The following is a 27,032-nucleotide window of genomic DNA, read 5'->3' as shown; positions in this document are numbered from 1 at the left end:
TGGTGAGTTTGTACCTGGTGATGTCCTCTGTGAGCAGTGAGGGGTCGGGAGGGTAGAATTTGACATTGAACGCAAACTGCCAGTTGTTACCTGGAGAAAGACAGGAAAGGTAACATTATGTGAAGGAAAAACTAGCTGAAAAATCTGATCAGGGAGTTTGCATGGGTCCATCACATCCATCTGTATTGCAATGAGAGTCGCGGATGAGAGTGCAGCTAATGCAAAACAGCTTTTTGATGCACTAAGCCCTGCACATCACGCGCACACATCAGCAGCAGATCTGGGATTGCATAACCTCATTCTGGCTTCATCAAATACCACCATACCGTAATCTTTATAACCACCAGGAACAAATGCATCATCATCAGCATCACCAATAACAGCTCCATCAGTATCATAACATGGTTTCCTTCTGGGGAGTGCTAATTTCATTTCAGTCTTCATTGAGCTCCAATTTTCTATTTTCAGTCCCACTGGAGGCCATGTTGCTGCCCTTTCTGTCCTGTTCTATCCTCCCAGCAAAACACACACACACACACACACACACACACACACACACACACACACACACACACACACACACACACACACACACACACACACACACACACACACACACACACACACACACACACACACACACACACATGTTTGTACTTCTATCTTAGTGAGGACATCCATAGGTGTAATGCATTTCCTAGAGCCTTACCCTAACCTTAACCATCACAACTGATCGCCTAACCCTAATCCTTACCCTAACCTTAACCAAACCTCAATTCATACCTGTTCTCTAAAAACAAGTCTTCACCCTCAAACATGGCTGTTTCAAAGTGAGGACCAGCCAAAATGTCCTCACTTTGTAAAAATGTCCTCACTTTGATAGTTAAATGCAGAAAATGGTTCTCACAATGTAGCAAGTACAAGAACACACACACACACACACACACACACACACACACACACACACACACACACACACACACACACACACACACACACACACACACACACACACACACACACACACACACACACACACACACACGTATTTGATAAAGTATGGCAGTCACGTCATCTGGAAAATTCAATCTGAGAAAATCTAACATCACAGCAAAGCCATTTCCTCCTTCAAGGTCGTATGCACACACATGAACACACACACATCGACAAAACCTCTCACACAGAAACATGCTTCACAGCTGCATCCCAGAGGACGAATGACGGGCGCCGAAGTGACACGAGGAAGCTCAACGAGGACACGCAAAAAAGGATGCAAAGGTGCGACATGAGAGGTGAAACCAAGTTGACAGATTTATGGTTTTTCCACTCATTGTATACATTTACAACAAGCGCTGTGAGCAGATATTCCTGTTTCCTACTCTGGTGTGTGTGTGTCTTCTGGCCGGTGAAAGTGAGTTTGTGTGTTTTGCTGGAAGCCCTAAGTGCTCTGGGAGTCAGCTGTGACCTTTTTACCTTTTCTATTCAATCACGTGTCAATCACTAGTCGATATATGATACACAAACCAAACACAATCCCGTACATGCACATCTGACCTCTTCCAGCTGCACAACACAACATGCTATCATGTATGCATTTCTCATCAGCCACTTTTTCCCCTAAGTTTTTTTAGATTCCATACTGAATCTGAAACCAAATCTGTACTTTGGTGTATTTAAGCCATGCAAATTTTGACATCCATACTATGAATGTTTTCAGAGTTACAGGCCCTTGAAATACACAGAAGTGGCTTTTTAATTAGTTCTTCCATCATTTTTGAGCCTCATAACTTTATCAGTACAGCAGTTTAATGTCTATGATACAGAGTCGTAGAAACAAGCAGTGGTACCCTGGTGTGTTTTCTGATAATTCACCAAACTGTAAAAAATGCATTTAGTGTAAAATTTCAAGGCGCATGTCAGCATGTGTGATAGGTGGTTGGTCAGAGCAAGTTAAGGCAAATTAAAAGTCTAATTTTTACTTACATCTGATACCAGGATTGTCCTCTAGTCATGATTCCTTCAAAACAATTTTCTAATATAGGTCTAATATTATAATTTGACAAGAAATTAGATATTTCCTTAAAATGTAAGCCTTATAAAACTCTAAAAGTTAAAAACTTAGGAATCTGATGTGATTTCAATATGATGAAATATTGCTATTTTAGTAATGCTGAGGCAGTAAGAACCAGAGAGTCACAACATGGATTTAATCTTTTTAAATCCATCCAAGGCTACATGAATATTATTTAGATGAACAAATTCAAAGTATGAGCCTGTTATTCTCATCATAGCAGCTAAAATGAAGTGGCTCCAAATGCACTAAGACAGTGCACAGTAGCAGCAGAGTGAGGCCCCTAAAACCACGTAGGCTGGTGTGAATATGGAGAAAAGCTGGAGTTAAACATTAACAACAGTCACACGCGCAAAAGAGACCGACTGGCTGCATTAAATCCTCACTCTGCTTGGACTTCAGCAACATTTACAGCAATAAAAAGTTTTAGTTTTAGAAGTGCTTGATTTGAGGACAGCTTCCACGTGTGCTGGTTATTAAAATGGAAATCTTTTTCCCTTCAGACATTCAACTTCAGCCAGCTTCATTACTTTGGGATGAAGTTTTCATTGTATTGGCTCTCAGTTTAACTCTGACGCTCATTTTTCTTCCTATTCCATCTGCAGCTCATCAGTGTTTCCTATGATCTGTATTGCATGACTTCCTGTTGTGCAAGCAGTGACGTAATACTGCATTATCACTATCAAGACCTGTGCTATAGTCATTTTTGTGACCACTGGCAGTTGCACATTTGTGACTTCTCCATAGAAACTCTAACTCCTACAGAGAACAAACATCCCACTGTATGTCAATCAGCAGCTGGATGATCCAACCTTCATGTGGAGGATCATCGTGGTGGCCAGAGGAGGGAGAAAGAAACACGAGTTTTTACTGTTTTCTTCAGCATTCACGTGGTTGAGCAACCTAATTCCATCTAACAGAGTTGGACTGTCAACACAGAGTTGTGCTGAAATGTTGTGAGGCATCAAAGGGAGAACATTTATGCAAACCACCTGAACTTTGATGATTTGGAATTGGTCGTTTTAGTCACAACAACAAAGTCATTGCTTTTTACCCACGCTACGTGCCAGAATTTGTATTCCCGTGACATCTCCCTCCACTCAAAAATGAAATTCAAGTTGAAGTGCTGCCATTTTGGCACACTTGAGGAGATTCAGCGCTCATTGTCAATTTTAACATGTTTACATAAGTTCATGGAGCATTACAAGTGTTGCAGGAGCACAGGAAGCAGAGTATCGATGCACAAGGACAATACTTCAACAGCAGTGGCAACCAAATCTAAATCAGGTCCAGGGTTTGATTTTACAGGCACAGAACATCTTAATCGCATTTTTTGAAGCTTCTATTTCATTCTACTAACCTTGATTTTGAATACTTGTTTCGGCATCTTTAGCTTCTTCTATGTTTTGCATCCTAGCATTAAACTGGGCCGCTAGAAATTCACAAAGCAGGCCCACCCACACAGATCTGGTAATAGTGACTGCACTGTAGACAGGACCCTCTTCTGAAGAGTTCTGAAACATTGACCCATGAGTGGAGCAAACATGTGTCTGAAGAATTGATGTTTCAATCCCTCAAACATCTGAAGGGACAGATTTTACCTCGGAAATGTCTAATCACAGGCTGACAGTCCATTTGGTATTAAAGGAAGCAATTCTGATCATTCCAAAATAAAAGCAAAAACAAGACCCCCTACGACAAAAAAGTTTAAATGTTTAGGTCCCGGTCCAGAATGTAAAGAAGCAGAGCTGCGATGGCCGAGTTTACACTGATGGCAGTTTAAAGCAGAACAGTGTGAACCCTGTTATTTGTGAAAGCACAAACACACGTGCAGAGTGACGGTTTAACTTAAATGAACATCTGTCCACACGGTGCAGCGTCTCTCAGAAAAATGTACACAAATGAACACATATAGACCAGATGCACAGCACTCATGCATGAACACTGCGACAAAACCACAAAAACACAGGCATGCACAATCACCACACGCTCATACATTCTGCACACACCCAGACATATAACTACCCCACATATGCTAATTTAAAAAAACATTTACGAGCCAAAATTATACGCTTTTACTCCTAAAAGTGCAATTTGAAGTTTCGGACTGTGTGTAAAAATCTGTTTTGAGTTAAAAGGAGGAGCAAGAAGAAAGAATTAAAGCCTTTCTAACACTCATGACGGTCAGCTGGAGTTAACTGGGCATATTCTTCAAAAACACAAGAAAGATTTGGCAAGAAATTAAGTAACAGCAAGGAAACGACACCAAATTAAAGAACTTCTGAACAAATACGATGACAAACCGTGGAAACTCATCCTTGATTAATCTAAAAATCCATCTATGAAGTCAGAATTTCATATAATGTTCTTTATTTTAAAGTTTTTGGTATCATTTCTATTCATTTCATTTGCATTCTTTTACTATAATCAACGTATTTTGTGTAATATTTTAGAATTTTAAGCTGTCTGCATGCATGTTTTATCTTTACTAGCCATCTCTTATCTAATCTCATTCAATTTTGGTTTGTTCTTTCCATGTTCTTTCATCTCTACGTGTATTTATAACATCCTATGTTTAGTCAGTTTCTCATAAAACACTTTAAATTGCATTGGATTTGTCTGAAAAGTGCTAAATAAACAAAGTTTGATTGATTGACTAGGCTAAACTAACAAATACAGCCTGGTTTACCATTACAGTCAGGTTTATTGAGAACAAACTTGTGAACTACAGAAAAAGAGCAAACTAAAGAGATTTTTTTTCCACTTTTACATACACACCAGGTGCAATACAAAGTAAATAAATAAAAATAAAGTCAGATATCCATGCTGATAACCGTCAGTCAACAAAAGACGAGATGCGACACCTCACTCCTGTTTTATAAACTAAGAACAGTTAATAAAGACGTTAATGAATAATAAATCAGACTGATCACACTCTGGTAACCTCCCCTATGCTGCCAGTCTGCTGTTGCTGAGTTTCAAATGTCTCTGACCTCTTTGTTCGACTCCGTTTTGCTTTTATATGGGGGAAACATGGCCTATTTTATTAATTCAGTGTTTATATTTTATTCATTTCCTTTTGGGTGAGAGATTGCAGCTTGGTGAGTTTTTCCTCACAGAGCTCATATCATGCACATCTACTGGTTTTTTATTGCGTTTTCTGCAGGAAGAACTTAAAAAGCAGAATATGGTCTCTTTAAATGGAAAACACTGTGTACTGTTGAGGTCAAGTGAAGGAGACAGAGACGGATGGAGCTAAAATTAAAAAAAAAAAGCAGCAGTAAAACTTACTGCGTATCTGTCGCTTGATTTCTTTCGTGGGATCCAACCAACACTGCAGTGAAAAGAAGAAGACACACAATGAGACACTATGCAGGCGTCTGTGTGTATGTGTACATTACTGACATGTGTTACATACGGTGTGTATACGTTTTCATGAATACATACCTTCTCTTCATGGCTGTCCATGTACGTCAGACCGAAGTAGTCTTTCTCCAGTAGGTTGAGGTGCTCACACACCTTGAAGAATAAGAACTGACCCTTTGCACGTTTCTGCAAAGACACAGTGAAACAGAAGACGTTCAAATCTGAGCATTTTTGTATTTCATCTTCGGCTGTAAAATAAAATATTCTAGTGAGATCCCAGACAACTACGTTTTTCAGTTTCTGTGCATAGTTTCCTCCAGTTGTCGCTTGTTAGGGCCTGTTTTTAAAAACGAAAATGACAAATAGGGCTGCAAATAACTACTTTCATTGTTGATTATTTTGTCAGTAATTAGTTGAATTTGTTTGGCCTGTAGAATAAGAAAATACTGAAAAAAATCTCATAGCCAAAGATGACTAATGTCTTGTTTTGTTGCAACCCAAAGATATAAAGTTTATTGTCTAAAGGAGGAAATAAACAAGGAAAAAAAAAAAAAAAAAAAAAAAAAAAAAAAATCGCATTTAAGGTCCTGCATTCAGTGAATTTAGACCTTAATTATTAGTTATATTAAAAAATGGAACATCAATATTTCATTTAAGTGACAACTAATTGATTAATTGTGACAGTTTAATGGAAAAGATAGTCCACTAAGGTCCAGATTTTAAAGCATTGTTATTAACTATTGTTTCCCAGACTGTTTCAGGTTAACCTGTGGCTGCCTTCTCAGTTAGCAGCAAAGCCTTAGCCACTGAGGGAAGCTAATTTCCTGGTTTGTGCTTGTGGTTCTTGTTCAGTTTTTTCTGCTTGAGAAACATTTCTGAGTTCACAAAGTGACTAAAGAAAAACAGATGAGGCTGCATCAAACCTGAAGTAGCTAATTATCAGTGATTATAATCCAGATATTCTGAAAAAAGCCAAACATCGGCCAACAATTGGTCTATCCCCACCACAGACGCTTATTAAGTTCTACTTCGAAGCTATCAGTGCATCTCCGTTCTGTTTCATCATCTTTTGCTCTGTGCATCGGTCTCCAGACACATTCCTCCAAAAATCCAATCAGAGACTCAGTCATAAAATCCTCCAGACTCAGTTATGACAATGACATTTAGCACACATCCATGCGTACACATGGACACACAACGGCAGCCTTTAGACAAGGCAGAAGGTCAGACAGAAGAGGGTGGAAGAAGGGTTGAAAAACAATGAGCGAAATAATGCTCATTTCTTTGCAGTTAGTCAGCAGGGCCTCGGCCTGGTGTACAGACAGACGACGGCAGCGTGGTGAAAGTGGAAGGAAGACGATGAAAGAGTGCATTTTTCTTCTTGTCCTGGGACAGCTGAAAACATCTGTGGTATTTTCCTATACTTGGTCAAACACATGCGCAGAATACAGGCACTCAGAGCGAAGCCGAAATGCCCAAAGAATGTGAGTCTGTGACCTTTTAGAGTTTCTGAGTCTGTTACAGTGTGTCCCAGGCTAACCGCTACCTAGGGACAACAGTCTGAAGTCTGCAGGCAGGGATATGGAGTATTAAATGGCATTAGAGATGCATGCATCCACAAGATTTGGATGACATTCATGCATGGAACTCTTTAGTTTTTCCTAATGTGCATGAATTGGGAGAATACTAGTGGACTTTTTATCTATGATGCCTCAGATACAAGCTGTAACATTCAATAATATTCTCCTAAACCATAAACTTTACACATACAGGATTTTTAACTTTCCAACTGTCCTTGAACACATCATGATCGTGCTCTATGGTTCCATCAGGAAAAATAATAGAAAGGTTTAAACTTCTGCATCACCAAAGGACAAACTACTAGAATTGAGATTTATACAGTAATTGTGAAGTTAAACAAATCAAAAAAATAATTTAAAAAATTACAAATATGTATAGAAATATAGTATATAAACCAGAGTCTAAGAGCCTGGCAGTTGCTCTTGTCAAAGCCAAAGCGACTGTGGCTTATACAGGGGGACACAAAAAAAGAAATGGAAATTTTGAACAATCCAATAAAACCAAGAGTGATGGAAGAGAAATATTTTATTCATAGAAATTGAAACCTTAAAGCATGCCATTTAAGAAACAATGATGGAATTTTCATTTTTTTTAAAATTATTTCCTGTAGATGGCTTCCTCCTGTACGAATGTCTTCTTGAAATCTACCTGGGGCTATCTCAAGAGTGAAGTGTACACGACTAGACCAAGAACTCTGGATGAGTTAAAACAGAGAATTCAGGATGAAATTCACAGTATCCCAGCTGAGATGTTGCAGCGGTCAATGAGGAATCTCAACAGCAGATTTCAAGAATGCATTCGTACAGGAGGACGCCATCATTGTTTCTTAAATGACATGTTTTAAGGTTTCAATTATAAAATATTTTTCTTCCATCACGCTTGGTTTTATTGGATTGTTAAAAAGTTCCAATTTTTTTGGGTCACCCTGTACATAAGACCCAGTGAAACTCTATGGATCGCTACTTAAACCGTGTAACACTAAAATCCTGTTGAAACCAATACTAATGAAATTCTTAGAAGCAGCATTAGGACCATGTGACACTAAGACCCTCCTCTGAAGCCCACAGCAGAGTCATAAACATGTCTGCCAAAAGTTTTCATTCAGAGCATTACAACTAATAAAATGTGTATTAAGTTATTATGTCAGAATAAATTTGAGGATTAATAAACGGGGCGGGCGGATGGATGAACGAACTGGGAGTCGGAGTATAAACTGTGTGTTGTATTGTGTGTGTTGGAGGCCTGCTGGGCAAAACAGAAAATTTAATCTCTGGAATGCATTGCGCATTTCTCCCTCTCGCGATCCGAACTCCGCCAGCATGTGGATGGATGGATGGATGGATGGATGGATGGATGGATGGATGGATGGATGGATGGATGGATGGATGGATGGATGGATGGATGGATGGATGGATGGATGGATGGATGGATGGATGGATGGATGGATGGATGGATGCGGGTGTGTGTGCACACTATAGGACAATAGCAGCTAGCTGCAGTATCAGCGTTATCTGTTGGGACACAAAGCAGCTACTGTTCAAACCACCGAGGCGCGCTGCTGGGCGTTGGCATACTGTAGATTAGGAAGCCGGTTTGTCCTGGTGAAGCTGCTGGTGAAAAATCCCTAAAAGCAAGTTCACTGTCCTTGAACCGGAGGTTTAACGGCTCCAGTGGACGTGCACAGAGGATATTCTGGGCAGCTTCCCACTGAATGCGAGTGTGGGAATGTGAGGAGGGGGTACAGCTAACAATGTGCAGGGAAAATTTTGGTTTTTTTTTGACAACAGTCGAGTATGCATCTAGCAAAATGGAGAAAAAAAAACACATTAAATAATAAAACGGAAGCAAAAATGTCAAAATCCCAACATCTAGTAAAAAAAAAAAAAACAAGATCAAAAGTAAAAGATTTCTCATCATTTTACCACTTGCTTTAACATTTTCTTTCATTTAATTATCTTTGTCAGCTGTTTTTATCCTGTGTATCTGTATTTTTTTCTTTCCTTTAATGTGCGATAGATGCATTTTTTGGTGTTTATCATTTTATTTGCATTCATTTGTTTTATGGAATTATTTACATAGATTTTTTTTATATTTTGCAGGTCATATCTTCCACGATGTTTAATTACCTCTTGCTTCTGAAGTATACCAAGCATAAAATTATATTTTAGCACCAAGCTAACTTGTGATTTGACAGTCGCTATCATGTCACTGTGCACAGCTTCCTCCAGATGTCACCTGTCATGTCCGGTTTGTAAAAACAGAAATGGCAACTAAGGCTGCAAAGAATTCCTTTCATTGTTGATTATTTTGTCAGTGATTACCTTGATTAATCAAGATGACTGTCTTGTTTTGTTGCAACTTAAAAATATAAAGTTTATTGTCTAAAAGAGGAAATAAGAAAAAAAAATCACATTTAAGGTCCTGCATTCAGTGAATTTAGACCTTAATTATTAGTCATATTAAAAAATGGAACATCAACATTTAATTTAATTGACAACTAATTGATTAATAGTGACAGTTCTAATGGCAAAGATAGTCCGCAAACCAATGGCAACTGGTCCACTCTGAGTCTGTTTTTAAAATTTCAGAATAAAACAATCAGGTTCAAATGATTCAATACACTGCAAAGACTAGCTTTTTATGTTCATGGTGAGTTCATTAGGCTAATTAAGGCTGAAGGAAGAGTCACTCAGAGCTGTATGAACATTACTTCATCTACACATACAGATTTTTTTTTTTCCCCCCAGTGATTGATTAGTTAAATTCAGTGTGATTTCAGTTGAGCAACATTTTCCTTACTTGACTCCTAATGGATTACAGCAGCATGCAGGACATGTGATGTAGTGAGTATCTGCATGTCTGAATGTGTGTCGGGGAGTTGAAGCCACGTGTTTGCTAGTTAGCAGCAGATGCAGGAAACTAATCTGGTGAGACCCCCATAATCTGCTGTGTGCTACAGTCACCAGACAAGCCCCTGCAGCGCTGCTCCGCTTTGCACTGCATTTATCCCCTAAACTACGCTTCTGCCATAACTGAGTCAGAAAGTTAAACACCCCCGACTACACCCACACAGACACTACATCTGATCCTATTAGCCATTACATCACTGACACACTGGCGCTCACGTGCGGCTTCATCGACCAGCAAAAGAACATACAACGTGTCGATCCATCCACAAAGAAACTTCTTGCATCAACAACTTCTACAAGAACGTTAAGCCAAACGGCAAACTGATGACACGTTTTTCAGACAGCAAAAACGCAGAAATCTACAAAAATTCTCCATGTTTTATTCTATTTTTTTTTGCATGTTAGTCATAAGTAAGTAGCAGCAGGACAAACACAAATACATTAGTCATTAGCATGATGCTAACAGCTTTTCAGTAGCTTTTATTGATCAAGTTGCATCCACACAAGCTACGTTCTAAAGAGAGCTTTCAATAAGATAAAATTATGGATCAGTATGTGACACCATCACAGAAATATATTCAACAAAAGCAAACATCACACACCAATCCTTACTGCAATCTGCAAAGACCAGCCAGCATCGTGTCCTCAGCTAACTACATTTTTTTTACCGTCCATATGCAGCAAAAGCAGAAAATTAAACACACATAAAGTAGGTTCTGATGCAGGAGACTACTTTTGCAGTTCAGGTGTGGCTGAGCTTGCTGCATTTCTCTTCGGTGTAATGAAGTTTCATTTATACTTCTGAATCCCAAAACCGGTTTAAACACGTTTTCTCTTTTATAAAATGCCAAAACCTACATAATCTATCAGAGCCAAAAAGTGTGAAAACAGAAAATATTGTGAGATCTAAAACCTTCTGAAAATTTTTTAAACCAAATTTGTGGAACCTGGTTTTGTAGGTAAAATTAACCAAATCTAAGCTTAGAATCATGATTATTCTCATGTTAAAGGTGCTCTAGAAATAAACTCTGCGTCCACAACTGCATGGCTAAACAACACAGATATTTAAACCTGCAGAGGCCATCCATCTTCATGTTCTATCTGTACATAATCTTACCTCGACTTCGCAGCTGAAGTCGGTCCCGTCCAGGAGGGTCACGTGACAAACCACCAGCTTCATCTTGTTCTTCCTCACCAGGCGAAGAGGAGACTGAAAAATGGAGGTCTGGCCTTCTTCTCCTCCTCCCCCTTTAGCTTCTTTCTCTCCTTCCTGCTCCTCTGTCTTCTCCTCCTCGGCTCCTTCTCCTTCTGTCGCCTCCTTCTCGGTTTCTTCTGGACTTTTCTCAGTGCTCTCGTCCACCTTCTCTTCCTTGGCAGGCTAATGGTTTTTGCAAGGTGCAGAGGAGAAAAGCACAAAATATGGTGTCAAATTCCCAAATTAAAAAAAACTTCAAATCTTCTAAAAAAAAAAAAACAGAGTAAACCTCAACTGTTTAGAAAAGAGAGAACACAGTTTAGTCTCCGTTTTCTCTTCTAGCGTAATTCCCCTTCTAGTCTGAATTTCTCTTAGAAAACGCAGGCGTTTCTTTTGGCCTGATCACTGAATGTTGATGTCACTGGGTGGGCCTGGGTGGATTAATGTGATCACTGGATGGAAGACTTCATGTGTGTGAAGGAGGGAGAATGGATTTGGGTGCTTTTCTTTCTGTTTTGGCTGAACAGCAGCTTCAAACAGTCTGAAAATCCTGCTGTCACTTGTAAAAGCATTTTCAGGCTGTTTCAGCAACAGAGAAAACGCTATTTGACGAGCCAACATCATCTCATCCCAGGGTTTCTTGTTTAAACTTAAAAAAAAAAAGATCACAAAGAAAATTACCATAATACGTGACTGGCAAACAAGGGAGGATATTCTTTGGCAAAAAATGTCTTACCAGCATGACGTATGAGAGTTTTCAGCGTGGTGTTTCCATCATAGCTAGTTTGATGTAAAGCCAATATCATCAATGAAAGAGGAACTCCTTTTTAAAAACAAACCAAAATTCTAAATCATATCTAATGGTCTTAATTCAAAATGATCACAGTAATTTTAAGGATGTAGTCTGCCAAGCAATGCGGGTAAACCAAAGCACTGCGGTTATTATTATTTTGATTTATTGATCAGACGGACAGAAAAAAGTGAAAAATGTCCCAAAGCACAAGATGACAAAGTCTTATTTTGTCCACAACCCAAACATCTCCAGTTTACTGTCATAAAGGAGAAAAGAAACCAGTAAATATTCACATTTAAGAATCTGCAAACACAGAATTTAGACATTTTTCTCATCAAAAAAGTAGTTGCTAATTAGGTTAGTTTCTGATAACTAATCAGTTTATCGTTGCAGCTCTATGGTCTGCTGTCAGAGATGGACTTGTTAAAGAAACAATTTTACATTTTGATAAATAGTCGCTTTCTTGCTAAGAGTTAGAGGTGAAGGTCAACGCTACACATCGATGAAAACACACATTTTTACAATTTGTTTTATGGACAAATGGATATCCTTATAATAAATATGCCACTAATGGTAAGTGTTCACAGGATCCATCATTAAATACTTCCCACTTTTTGTCAGCAGCCATGCAATGCATTCTGGTAGCACTGCACTTACAGACAGACTCCATGTTGGCTGCTTTTAATTCAAGCTAAAGTCAAGGCTGCTTTATGCAAATCAGGACTGTTGAGCACAACTTTTTACTTCTGGAAACTCTAGAAATGCTTTTAAAACCAACTATTATTGACCGAAAATCAAGACAAGTCCAGCAGTTCCAATTTTCTGCAATTTAGAAGAAAGTTTCCAAATGAGCCGTCATGTTGGTTTGAATAACAGGAGCAGACGTCATCGAGTGAAGGTGTTCATCCACACAGGTGCAGCCATTGTTTGCTCACTAGTAGGAGGGTGTAGCCTGTAGTTTTGCACGTTGTCAAGTGCCACACCTATCCAGCCTCCGCAATGTTGGTTAATGTCCAAAACATCCCTTTCCAGTTTTATGCTAAGTCAAACTAAAGTGTGCACGTCTAACCCTTAGTAATAAAGCAATGTGAGGGAAAAAAGTTTAGTTCCCCAAATAAATGTTGGTTTAAGGGGTGAGGTTTTGCATTTATGGCTTCAGCTTTATCAGCTCCTGGTGGATTGACTTCTGGTGTTGAAACATGCAGCTGAAATCAGACTTCTTGTCTACAGTTAAAGAGACCAACGTTTGCTCGACTTTTTGGAGTATAATTTTTCTTTTTGATAAAGCTTTTAGTTACAGCTGCTCTGGTGACCTCAAAAGACACCTAGAGAAGTTCCCATGATGCACTGGGCACCTCTACTCTCTTTCACTATCCTGAAGGTTGTATACTACCATTGCATGCAACTAATTTTATGTCTTTTTTTCTCCTGTAATTTGTGTTTAGCATCTCTGGTTGTAGATTTTTTCAGACCTAGAATCACCAACATCCCCACTGTTGTTTTCAATCTTCTTAATTCGTCTCTTCCCTTATCCTCACCTTGATTGGTCGAGGCAGACATCTGTGCTCCCTGAGCTCAGATGTTCTGCCAAAGGTTTCAACAATCTCCCCAGTGTTTGTTGTTCTTTTAGGCATTGTTTACTTGTTTTTTTATCTTCTCTCCTGTTCTAAACCCCCTTTACCCTCACCCTGACTGTTCGAGGCTGATGTCTGCTCTCCCTAAACCTGGTTCTGACGCAAGTTTCTTTCTGGTAAACCAGAGCTTTTCCTTCCCACAGGGCTGCTCAAAGGGAATCTAAACTTCGGATTTGTTGGGTTTCTCTGAATAATTGCATCAGGTCTTCATGCTACAAGGTGAAATGCTTTGATGTGACTCACTACTATGTTATCAATGTCTGCTGTATAAATAAACTGAACCATTTCCCAGCATGCTCTGCTACACGTGAGCCGTACCTCGGTGTCTGCACTGGCGTTGGAATGAGATTCTGCCTCCTTTTCCTTCACTTGCTCCGACTTTACTTCCTCCTTCTCTTCCACTTCCTCTGCGTGACCGTTCACTTCCGGGGCAGGCCCCTCCTCTTCCTGCGTCACCTTGGCAACAGGCTCCTCTGTGGGCGGCGCCTCCTTCGTCGGAGAGGTCTAAACAACAAAAATCAAACATTTAAAATCCATATTATAGCTACAGTTTTGCCGCAGTCATGATTATTTAACAACAGTGTGAATTTCCTCTTCACCTGGCTTTGAGACTTCTGCTTCTTAAGCCATGTCGGCAGGTATCGAGATATTCCTTTGCCCTCTTTCCCTTCTTTCTCCTTCTCCTCTCCCTCGGCGTTCGCTACTTCCTTGGTTTCCTCCGCGGCCTTCTCTGATTGGTCTGGCTGAGCAGCTGACTCCTCTGCTTTCTCCTTCACCTCCGTCTCAGAGCCTGCTTCTGTTGTCATGGTGACACGTCAACCTGCAGAGGGATGGAGGACAGTGATGGACGGCTGTTAGATTTTATATACAGATGGACAAAATGACCACAAATATATTTTATTAAGGGTTTATTATTTACTACCATCGTAAGGGATGCCAGAATCAAATGAAAATGACATTCTGTGACATTGTTGCCCCGAATAATAATGAGTATATTAAAAAGAGATGAAGAAAAATGAGCCTGTTCCGCAGATTTTGGGCAAGAATATAAATTTTTCATAGAATGCAACTGGAGTATCTTTTATAAATGAGCCACATGGTCATGAATTTGGTTCTTTCAAACGTGAGCATACTAAGAAAAAAATTAACAATAATTTCTACTGTTGATTAATCAGTTAATAATTCGATCTTTGAAAAGTCAGAATGTGGTGAAAAATGTCAATTTGTTTCCCAAAGCCATAGATGACAAATGGTTTGTGTCCGCAACTCAAAGATATTCAATTTGTTGTCAGAGGAGGAAAGAAACCAGAAAATATTCACATTTAAGAAGCTGCAACAGAGGATTTTTGGTCTTTTGCAAGAAATTATACAAAGCAAATCAATTGCAAAGTAGTTTTGATAAACTTGGAGGTTGACAGCAGATTGATTAACCCTTTGAACCCCAAAAGCAAGTTTGAAAAGCATGTTGCCTTTCAAAAAAAGTAACAAAACTGCCAAAATTACATCATTTACCAAAGCTAGACACAAAAAAAAACAAAACAGAAAACGAATGTTGAATTTCCTGTTTTCTTATCATGCTTGACATGTCGTTCAGTCGAAAAACTGAACCAAATCTTAGCTTCATATTGTAATATTTAATTTCTATCACTCTAAAAAATGGCAAAAAAAATTAACCATTTGCTCTAACCATAATCTGTAAAAAGCAAAAGATTCTGCACTTCTCCATGCAATGGACAAACCATGATTGACTCAGCTGCACCCAACAGTCACATGACAAAAATTGAGGAATTTTTCAGCTCAATTGCAGGCTGTGTTTCCACAGAGCAGACAAATTAAAAAATATAAGTATCTCAGTATTTATAGTATGTAAAGTCAACATCTTTCCCCAGTATTGTAACAACTGTAAGCACTTGGGAAAGTGTTTTACATGTTGATTCTAGGATTTTAATTACCTTTAAATAAGCATTACAAAAAAAAAAAATCTACCTTTGTTTTGTTGGGGGGTTTTTTAAAAGTAATTTTAACTGAAGACATTTCTGGGTTCATTCTACATCTACTCATGTTTGCTCCGTTTCCATAGAGGTGCTACATTTTCCACTGCATTGAAAAATGAGCCCTTCAGTGAGGAAAAAATGTGAAAGAAGCTGAAAAATGTCTAGTAACTGCTTCGAGTTCAGAGGATTAATTGTACTGTATGCTACGTAGAGAGAGAAAAAAAACACCAAAATTAAATGTATTCGGGTTACATAAGTTAGAAGAATCTGCCCTTTGGCTTCCAGCAAATGAGCTCATAGCTGTTTGAAACATTAGCTCTTTGGATCTGCCTCCTTTTTCTTGACACAAGTACAGAAAAACACAATAGTTTAGGATGTCATCATGTCACACAATGAATTTCATCTGGGTCAACAGCTGGTTACAAGCAGTCACACACACAAACAATGAGGGAAAACAGGGTGAATTACTCAATTCTTAATATGTGAGTCATTGGTTTTACCCTGCAGCTGCGGTCAGCACACACACATGCACACATATACACTCTTCAACCCAAATATCTTTGGCAGCACTGTCCACACACTTCCTCTCTCAGCGGCGGACGCTTTTATTCAGCGCGACACTAATTCGTTGATAACGTTACACGACCTCGGCATTCGTCTCGAGGGGAAGCTGAGGTCAGGAAATCTACCTGGTGTTTGTACACAAGCAGCTGTACATGAATCACACTAACTCCCTTGCTGCCATTCACTGCCCTTTCATTTCATACTCCTCGGCCTGTTTTCAGCCAGTCTCTCTGGCTCTGATTCTATTATTCATCACGTCGTCTGCATTTTACTTTGTGACAGTCTTCCCTGACTTTATTCTTTGCTGCATCGCCGCCTTCAATAAAGAGAGGACGCACATGCAGAGTGCAGCAGAGTAAAAATAGAAACCAGTCTCCTTACGCATGATCGGCTAATGAGGTGTGGAGGGAAGAGGACGAAGATGTGAGTTGTGGAGGTGTGTTTGCAAATGTTAGAAAGGCAATAAAACTCCATGCACCTGTGTGTAGAAAAGGTGGACTAAAGGTTAATAAAAACATGTTCTTTAGAGGGAACCCCAGTGACATTACACAAGAAACATAAGAGACGCAGCTGCTGTTATTTTCCATCTTTACTATAGTGAACAAGAGTTGCAGAAAGTGTCCAAATAGCATCCTTTTATCAATCTTTCCCAATGAACAGAGTGTTTATACAGTTGAGAGAAAAAGTAGATTCATAATCCAAATGAAAAACAATCATTTGGCTAATTACAAATGCTGCTATTTAGGACATACAATATATTACGTAGCTTCTGATTCAAAGCTGCCGTGTCAATGGTTTCACAAATTTATGTCATCCTTCTTGTGCGACGGTCACATTTTAATACTTATTTAAATTTGAAAGTACTGCACAATAACTATGCAAATCAAATTGCAGTATCTGTCAAAAAATCCTGACTAAATACATTTCCCACATCATTCGACAACAAGAAAAAACCGCTACACCCCGCAGGTTTTTCAGAACACTGTCAGTTTTTGAGCAATCGCTCCAAGCGCTTCTAGTTGAACATCTTTTCAGAAATTCTGCTTGTGTTGTCATTATTACTCTTTTCAATCATGTGAGGTAGGTTGTTTGACAGAAGATGGAAGTGTTGCTATTTCCAACGACGCTCTTAAATTTATCAAAAAGCACCTAAGGCGAGTGTGAAAACTGTGTGAAAAATGTGCATAAAAATACATTATGTGGCTGCAAAATGGCTACTGAGGGTTTATCAGCATGCTAATGTCGCTCATGACTAGCAACTCTTAGCTTCAGGGAAGCATAATTATGGACAAAGTCTAATCACACTTAATTTGATCAACATTGAGACGATGCAATTATTCATGGATTTTTGTGCAGAGAGAAGCCTCTAGTCTCCACTCAGTTACTGCAGCACACAAAGCTGGAGCCTACAATCATCCTCATAGTCAGTTATTCTGTGGATTGTTTTCTGGATTAATAGATTAGATTAAAATGTCAATCAGTGTCTTGTTTTACCCACAATGCAAAGATGCTCAGTTTACTGTCACAAAGGAGGAAAGAAACAGGAAACATTAACATTTAAGAAGCTGTACAGGGAATTTTTCGACTTAAAAAATTACTCAAACCAATGAATGAATTTTCAAAATAGTTAATGACACATCAATTAATCATTACAGCTGTACAGCACATGTACTTCAAGACAGTGTGTGACCATAAATTAGTTTGGAAAGAGTTAAATAAGGCTCCCAAATGTCAGATTTAGCTAAGTAGAGGCCAAGTGATTTTATAATACGTGGGCTAATGGAAAGCCATAACTATGACTAATATTCCACTCATCATATCAGAATCCGTTTCATTTCCAAGTAAGTTACAAGGAATTTGATTCATTTTGGTAAATAACAGTTAACGATGACAAGTAGAACATTTTCTTCATCAAAAAAAGCAAGTGCTGCAAGTCAACAGACAGTAAGTTTTTCATGAATAACAAGAAGCAAATGTTGCAAGTTAAATCAACAGCAGGTGTAGAAAATCCACTGAATCATGAATGTAATAAAAAGTTGTAGAATTATTTAGCATGTGCATGAATGTACAAATTATTTGCATGACAAACTGTGCAGCCCAACTTAATCTTGTTAAAGGCTCAGCAGGTTGCTCTAAAAAGCAAGTATTAGGTTATGTATGCCGAATCTACCACAGTGGTTCATAAGAGCAGAAGTTATTTACCAAAAAATACACACTGGCATGTATTTTAGACCTACTAATGTGCATCTTCTGTGGAAAAGATCAGGATATATTTCAGTTTAAGCTAAGATATCTACTGGTTGATGCTGTTTTTATGCCATAATATTGCAATGAAGTTATACCAGTGGTTGTCCTTCACAGTAAAAGCACCAAGGATGGTCAGTTTTACTACATCGAGCTGTGATTTATTCAATGTGCATTACAGATAGACAAAAAACATGAATGTACAAGCCTAAGTTTGTCCCAAAACCATTTCTTTGTCACTGTGCATGAGGCATGAGATTTGCTCGATGCCTGCTGTGTTTTCATTCCTCCAACCTTCAAGTAGAGTCATCAAAACAAGTCCGCTAGCTGCAGTTCCCACTTCTCCTCAGAGACACTGTGTTTCTCAATGGGCTGACTGGATCGCAGTGTGCATTTGTGTGAGTTGGCATCCGAGTGGAGCTTCGTCACGGCCACTTAGTCCTGCTTTAAACTGCTTCTCTGCAACACCGAGAACCTTGTTCTGCCTCCCTCACAACTTTCTAACTCACCCTCTCTTTCTTCCTCTCTGATTTACTCTCCGGCCCAGGATTCCTCTTTTCTATTCCCCTTAATCTCTGCACTCATCTCTGGTCTTGGGCCCCTTTTCAATCCCCTCCAATCGCCCACTCGCATTATCTCCCTGCTCTCTCGCTCCTCTTCCCACAGTCCATATAAACAATAGCAGTGACATTATTACAGTCTCTTCATATAAACATGTCAAACACTTTGTGGCAGGAAAATACATCTTTATAGCATCCGATGTCAGTCAGTTGTGGCAGACGTTTTGTAAAAATGGGGTCAAATGTGGGTTAAACGTGATGAGTCATGAACTCATCTTCTGCAAGAGCTTTTATCATGTGTTGTTAGCTTTGCTGCTTCATAAAGGAAGAGTATTTTTCCATGCAAGATGTTTCTTGAGGTGGGCTGTAGTGTAATTACATAAAAACAAAGTTTCTGAAAGTTGAGTAATTTAACGTCTTTTTATGATCGCTATGACTGCAATTTTTATTTTCATGGTGACTGTGAAAAAGCACAAAAATCATCCTTAGTAGTGACTACAGTATTCAACAACCTAAAATTTAACTGCAAAATGCTTATTTTCTTGATGGATACAATGTGTACAGTTTAGCAAAACAGTTGTTGTTCAGACGATCTCCAGTGTTACTTTTCCAAGGATAAAAGCTCTACATCAACAGCCTTTAGGATTAATCCATTATTTCCTGAAGCAGGAGGAACATCCTACCTGTAAACACCCCCATGTTTTCACAACTTTGAACTGGTCCAACCTAATGGAAACTGCTGGTTCTAACTTATTCAAGATTTTCTGACATTTACTCAGCTTCAAAACTAAACTATTTTAGTTTAGTCACTAAATATTTACTAAACTAAATATTTAATTTTAAAAAATGGACAAAAAGTCCTGTGCAAACTTTGCAAACAGCGGTTTGTGTATCACAGCTCAACAACCAACATGTCAGATCATCTCAAAACAGCAGCTAACTTATCTGCATTTTATTCCTCGATAGTTCTTCTGCTGCAATCACCACTTAATATAATCATATTTTCAGGAAATTATATGAATCTGAGTCTGTTCTTATCATTTCAGTAGAAAAATAACCATGTTTAATTGAGTTAAGGTGCAAAAACTAACTTTTTATGTTGATTTGGAATCAATTTAAACTATAAAGTTTTCAGCCAGAACATTTGCTAGTAGCTCATCAACAGAAAACATTCAGATTTAGTTTTCTCTGTAACAATCAATGAAGAGCAGCTAGGATTTCAGTCCATCAATATTGTGTTTGGCTGACCACATCCCTAGTCTAATGCATATTTATAGTGCTACTTGGACGTTGTGGTACATTTTATACTGCAATGCTACAGTCAATTATCTCAACAGACACAAAAATATCCCATAGATTAGTAGCAAACTCAGAGGCACAGTTAGCATTAGCAGTAGTCAAGGTACTTGTGTGTAAACCTCAGAGAATGAGGGTTTTCTGATCACTTAGTAAGTTATTTCCTCATTATCTATAAGCTTCCATATTTGCTGACAACTAATCTTGTGTTTTGACCCACTGAAAATAATCTGCATACCATGAAAGATGTTGCACAACACTAGCTCAGCCACAGATGACAAGATTAAAAATGTCCTTCTTCTATGGTGCTTATAAACCCTTTTTACAGCTGCACTCCGCACAACATCCTGTTACATCTCTCCTATTAGCCCTTATTTTCCAAATGAGAGGTTAAATGAACTGATAACTATTAGCCTTACCTATTGTTGCTTTCTGTTCCCTGCTTCCCTTCCCCTCGTCTCACCTCCTATTTTCTTTCAGTTTTTCCTCACTTTCTCTTTCTTTCTGCTGATATCTTTCCTTCACTTTCTCTTCCCAGCTCTCAGCGAATGCCTGCCCTACAAACTGTCATTGCCATTTTCTCTCCTCCATCCTGTCCTCTCTCCCTCGGAGCTCTGCCTCCCCTGGTACGATCACTCGGAGAAACGAGGGCAGAAAATGAGAAAAACGTGGGAAGGAGGGGGTGGAGATACTGAAGGAAAGGACCGAGAGCCCTCCGACTGCACTGGACCACATTATTAATGGACACCAGTGTGGAAGTCACACTTCAACTCAATTTCCTTCATGCATAATTCTGTCTTCACTTCATCTAGTATGAAAATCCCTCCTTTTGCTTTCCATCAACCCACAATCTTTCACAATATTCCTTCATAATGTTTATAGGCCAAAGGAAATGAGGTGTCTTGACTGGAACTCCAGCGTTCGACCAAAACTCTGTCAAGTGCAACTAAACATTTTCACTGGCTGAAGGGTTCGTCTGACATTTAACAGGTCTCTCTGTGTGTTTCCTGAGAGCCCACACAAGCAGATAAAAATCACAGTTTCAGCTCCAGTAAATCTGACAACTTCTGGTCTCTCAGCTGCCTGAGCTCCTGCTGCAGTAAGTGATGGAGACTAGAGGCTTCTTTGTGCACAACTGCCTATTGGCAGGCTATTTTGGATAATTATCTATTTAGATAATTGGGTTACTTTAATGCCACTAATTGACTGTGAAAAAGCAGAATAAATGTACTGATGCATGCCAGGTATTTAGGGAACATCTGTAAATTGTAGCTTCAGAAAACAACCTGGCTTACATTTTCCATCTCTAAACTTCACTTAGGCTGTCAGACCATCGACATTTTGAATTTTAAAAAGCACAATATCTCCAAGCAATTAGTTCTAGTAGCGGCAAAACTGAGCTACAAGTTTTCAAACCATAATAAAGTTTAATACTAGTACTTATAGCCAGTTAAGAGCTACATTTAGTCAACTTTAACTCAAAAGAGAAGCCTTCATTTGCACCTTTTTTTTCCAGTTTACAATCAATAATAAAACGCAAATAATGCATCATGAAATTACCAATATCTATGGGGCAATTCCATGACAAATCATCATATTTTTAAAGCAATAATTTTTTTTGTTTGTTTTCTCAACGTTGTCTCTGATTTTTCTGACAATATGTCAGGAATATTAAAAAGGTCTGAAATTTGCACTGTTATTTCTCATAACGCCATAGATTTCAAATCTGCAAAATTGGATTAGTGCATTAAAAAAAAAAATCCCTAACTATGAGCGAGTTAAAATATATATTTTGAAGTGAAGCTGTAGCAAAGAGTCCAATTTTTTAGCGCACATTACCAAAAATTATAATGCAGAACTCAACTAGTGACATTTCTAAACTAAATGTAGCTGCACGTCACAAGTACAAAACAAAATTAAGAGAATACTATTCAATATGACATACTTGTTACTGGCACAAAAGACATTTATTTATATTGAATTTTAATTTTTTTTCCACAACTAACTGAGCAGAACAAAAGTATTAGTAGCTAGCCTAATCCAAGTAAAGCAAACATGTTTGTTTAAAATAAAACTAAAAATTTCACACTTTTATCTTTCATAAAACCTAAGATACTGTCAAACATAGCCTCAAACATCTGAGCAAAGAATAAAACATAATGAAAATGGGTTTACGGACAGAAAAATATTTCAGCAGATGCTTCATATATCAATCTAAAAATTCACAGATGACATTTCAAATATCCAGAGCTTTTAACAATAAAACTTCAAGCAAATGATTTGAGAATAACCTTAATGGGAACTGATAAAAAAAAGGGACTTAAACAAAAACATTGCATGTAACAAAATGAAGAAGTTTGTCGCACTAATGTAACTAATGTCAAAAGTTAGCTTGGATCTCTATTTAGTCTCCATTTCCATTCATTGTCCTTCATAAAAACACCACAATGCTGAGCCGCTATTTCACATTCTTGAACTGCAAAACTTTGCTTTGTTTTCTCTTTATAAGATGTGCAAAGAAAAATGCTCAACCCTCCAGATTTTTTTGACTTTAAACCCTTGTGGTGGGGACAGTAACTTTTATATGCTCCATTACTGACCGGATTCCCCATTTAGAGTGCTTTTCTCCTCCTCAAACACCATATTGCAGTCACATGTGTCTCACAAACGCACACACAGCAGCTCCTCCAGCTTTATGGCCGACTGACTGGGTTTTAAGGTTGTCATCATAGCAACGACAACTTCCTGACCCAGCCTGCAGCCGACAGATAAAAATTTACGATGGACAGACTCAGGAGTGATCGCAGAAGCGTACAAATGAAACAAAAAGCGGCGCGTCACCTCACTGGATTTTTTTGTGTTATGTTCTCATCTGACAACTCTTAGCGTGATATAAAAACATATACATGGCCGCCCCGCCCAGCTCTATGAGGGCATCATGGGGGGGGGGGGGGGGGGACAGAGGGAGGGGAGGAACTGGTTACCATAGCAACGGCATTCATGGACTACAATAATAAATCCCCACGGGGACAAGAGATTACCACAGCAAAAATACAGATTAGTGGACGAGTGCAAACGCGACAATAGAGATTATTACCGTGTCTAAACCCATTTCAGGGCACGTCAGATTTACAGCTGATATTTCCTGCAAGCTCCTCTTCGACTCTCATCCTCACTGATGCAACAACACAGAAAGACGCCCGGCTAACAATAGATCTTCATCTACGAGCATCCCTATACACTGATTCTGTTGATTCCTGCATCCATCCCATCTGTGACCGTGTGTTAGCTGCAGCCAGCATTAACAAATTAGCATGTACACTGCAGCTAGTAGCATTAGCGCTCACAAATTAGCATGTCACTTCTTCTCACCTGTGTTGAGCTGCTTCCCTGTTTACTTACATGAGTCATCTTTAGGCACATTCACTAATCCGTCCGATAAATGTGAGATGTGTGCCGACGCCTGGCGCTCGGCTAACCGGGTCGCTCGTAAAAGCAGCAACAGGTGTTATTATGTTACTTTATAAATCTTTTACAGACAGAGCACATGTGTTTTGAAGAAGACCAGAGATTCGCTTTGAAATCTTACATAACATTTATGTGCAGAATAGATGATGATGCAGTTTTTACAGCCAGAAACTGTCCCTGACCTCTTTATCTGTGTTTTGTAAGGAAGAAGGAAGATTTTTACAACAAGACAGAGCATTCTATACTCATTAGTTAAATATGTTATCACTAAATGCAGCAACACACCTTTAAATTGCATGACAAACCTTATACTTAAATAAACTTATCACACAGACAAGGCTCTCCAAGTCCCTCCCAAGCATGAATTATTTTCATACTGAATTTGTACATTAACCTTTATGAAAAAATAAAAAAGAAACATATACTACAATCATACAGAATTATTTAGATTTTTGTCTTCCTTCTTTTAAATCCTGATAATTTTGTGTTTGTGAAGCACTTTATTATCTATTTGTTATTTTTACATTCTATTCAGTAACTTTTACAGCTTCTACACCTGTGAGTACACCTGTATTTGTATATGTAACATAATTTGCTTACGTCTCATTTGAATTATGTATAATCCATTTTCCACAGTGGAATCTTAAACAATGTTCTTTTTATGGCCGCCAGCTGCATGTTTGTACATGATGTTCAATAAAGAGAGCAGTGTCTGGGTGGCTTACAATGCAGTTTATGAGGTATAATATACTGTCCACACTGAGGATGTACTGTAATATCATCATACCTCAATCCCCCTCAGCGCACATGCAACCAAGATAAACACTTCTTTATTTTCAATTTAGCATTACAGTGCTGAATGATGTACATGCACTGTTCAAGTTTAGTACCGACTACAGTACCTGAAAATGATGAAAATAGCTTCACACACAAACAGTTGGGACAAGGTGTAAATTACAGCTGAACCTAAGGTATTATTACTGTTTATCCTGAGGGAAGTAACAGCACAACAGTGAGATGCCTGGTGGAAGAATGAAAGTCTTTCTGGTGCTTTGTTGTAAAGGTTCTGAAAATGCAGAAAGTCCAAACTTAATGCCAAAGAGATTTTTTTCTCTGACAAAAACTCCTGCCTGAAGCACCTCGTTTTTATTTAAGGGTTTTTATCTGGTATTTACCTACACTACCAGTCAAAAGTTTGGACACACCTTCTCATTTCATGGTTTTTCTTTATTTTCATGACTATTTACAATTCTCACTGAAGGCATCAACACTATGACGGAACACATGTGGAATTATGTAGTAAACAAAAAAGTCTGAAATAAGCCAATACATGTTTTATATTTTAGATTCTTCAAAATAGCCACCCTTTGCTTTGATCACTACTTTGCATATTCTTGGCGTTCTCTCGATGAGCTTCATGAGGCAGTCACCTGAAATGGTTTTCACTTCACAGGTGTGCCTCGTCAAGCTTAATTAGTGGAGTTTCTTGCCTTAACGATGTTGGGACCATCAGTTGTGTTGTGCAGAAGTCAGGTTGGTACACAGTTGACAGCCTTATTTGACAACTATTAGAATCCATATTATGTCAAGAACCAATCGGCTAAGCAAAGAGAAATGACAGTCCATCATTACTTTAAGAACTGAAAATTGCAAAACTTTGAATGTGTCCCCAAGTGCAGCCCCAAAAACCATTAAGCGCTATAATGAAACTGGCCCACATGAGGACCATCCCAAATAAGGAAGACAAAGAGTCACCTCTGCTGCCGAGGATGAGTTCATCTGCATCACAAGTTAACATCTCAGATTAGAGCCCAGATAAATACCACACAGAGTTCTAGTAGCAGACACATCTCTACATCAACTGTTCAGAGGAGACTGACCAATATTCAGATCTCAAAATTAATATTTGGACACCACCGTCACGACCAAATATTCAAGTATTCTTATACTCGGGTCCAGCCCTAGTAAGCGTACTCTAGTAGAGCCCCAAAACAAAATGATCAACCCATAAATGTGCAGAATATGGGCTCTTTAACGCCAATTCACTAGATCATTTACAAGTTTGGGCTGTTGGTGGAGCTATATGAAAAGCTACAGCTACACCAAAATCTACAGAATACATCATCTGTAGTTTCTGAAAAACATCAAGAACCACAGTGGCGGACAGATCAGTGAACTAACATCATACCGAGCTGCATTTCTAGTGTGGCTTAAAATACAACATTAACATTCTAATATCCATATATAAATTCAACACAAACATAACTCCATAACTATTTACATTGCACTCTATACTTACATTTTTATTTTCTTTATACAATGCACATTCTATTCTTATAGTTTTTCTACTTGCGTTTATATTTTTGGGCACATTTTTCTACTGATGTTTATCAATAAATTTTTGCAGTGCTTCAAAGACTTTGAAAGAGAACAACTGTAATGCAAGTCATTTTTCCTTGGAGATCAATAGAGTATTTATGATTCTGAAATTCTAATAATGATTCATTCCAACGAGGTGTCATCAACCTGTGCAATTTAAATAAATGCACGACAACCGCCTCATCCCCAGAGCTGCATTGCTTGTTGTTGGTTTGTGTCCCTTTACAGTGTGTCCGTTGCAGTGCAGCTACAGTTGAGCTATGAAAGTTGTTTCTGACAGCTGCCGTTCGCTGACAGTGCAGTCGACTCCGATAAACAGAGCGCTGAAACTGGACTTCAGACAGCTGAGTCTAATGAATTAAAAAATCCAATCCTGCCGATCGCGCTGGGACGTCCCAAACGCCAACAGCTTTCCAAACTACTGCACCACCGGTTTTGAAACAAGCGAGCACACACAGGATCCTAATCTGTGCTGTTCTCTTGTACGATCTGCCCATCTGTCACGCAGCAACGCGTGCAAACATACACTCGCTGATGCACAAACACACACGTAAACGGATTCCAAAACGTTTAACATCTACTTTCAGCATCGCCGGTAAACAAACCGGCTACGGGTTTGCGATCTGCACCACAAACGCGCGAATCATCGCGCACAGTGCTGGTGTGAAAACTCTGCCCGTCCCTTTACACTGCACTCTGACCCGCACTCTGAGGATTACACAAAGGATAATCCCCGTGTATGTTTGTGTGTCTGTCAGTCGGCCAGTATGTCTGTCTATCCGTCCATTCATCTGCCTCAGAGTCCATCTACACCTGATTTCAACCTGAAACCACACAGGCTCTGATACAATCATTTCCTGCTGTTTTCAGTTAAAGCTGAACCAATGGAAGTCCACCAAACTGATTCTTAAGTGACCAACAGCATGTTATTATTGTTCTCAATATATTATTACTGACAACTCATAACTACTATTGTCA

At 38.8% G+C, this 27,032-nt stretch overlaps 1 protein-coding gene across 13 annotated transcripts in view; it reads right to left on the bottom strand.

Moving 5' to 3' along the window:
- epb41l2 (erythrocyte membrane protein band 4.1 like 2) overlaps positions 1 to 27,032 on the bottom strand; it is a 78,967-nt gene that overhangs the window by 38,667 nt on the left and 13,268 nt on the right. For 5 of the 13 annotated variants that reach the window (XM_022189141.2, XM_022189145.2, XM_022189149.2 and 2 more), the window contains exons 1-7: positions 20,627 to 20,862; positions 14,149 to 14,369; positions 13,868 to 14,053; positions 11,045 to 11,305; positions 5,519 to 5,623; positions 5,363 to 5,405; positions 15 to 90 (exon numbers count right to left, since the gene is read on the bottom strand). In XM_022189141.2, the coding sequence (XP_022044833.2) occupies positions 15 to 90; positions 5,363 to 5,405; positions 5,519 to 5,623; positions 11,045 to 11,305; positions 13,868 to 14,053; positions 14,149 to 14,355 (878 nt within the window). In that variant the 5' untranslated portion in view covers positions 14,356 to 14,369; positions 20,627 to 20,862. Of the gene's footprint in view, positions 1 to 14; positions 91 to 5,362; positions 5,406 to 5,518; positions 5,624 to 11,044; positions 11,306 to 13,867; positions 14,054 to 14,148; positions 14,370 to 18,645; positions 19,022 to 20,626; positions 20,864 to 23,579; positions 23,604 to 27,032 lie in introns of those variants that run through there. The other 8 variants (XM_022189148.2, XM_022189151.2, XM_051960561.1 and 5 more) reach the window with 7 other exon arrangements.

This window comes from Acanthochromis polyacanthus, chromosome 16 (genome assembly GCF_021347895.1).
Source record: "Acanthochromis polyacanthus isolate Apoly-LR-REF ecotype Palm Island chromosome 16, KAUST_Apoly_ChrSc, whole genome shotgun sequence".
NCBI classification, from domain to species: Eukaryota; Metazoa; Chordata; class Actinopteri; family Pomacentridae; genus Acanthochromis; species Acanthochromis polyacanthus.
This window is presented reverse-complemented; position numbering and strand designations above follow the sequence as displayed.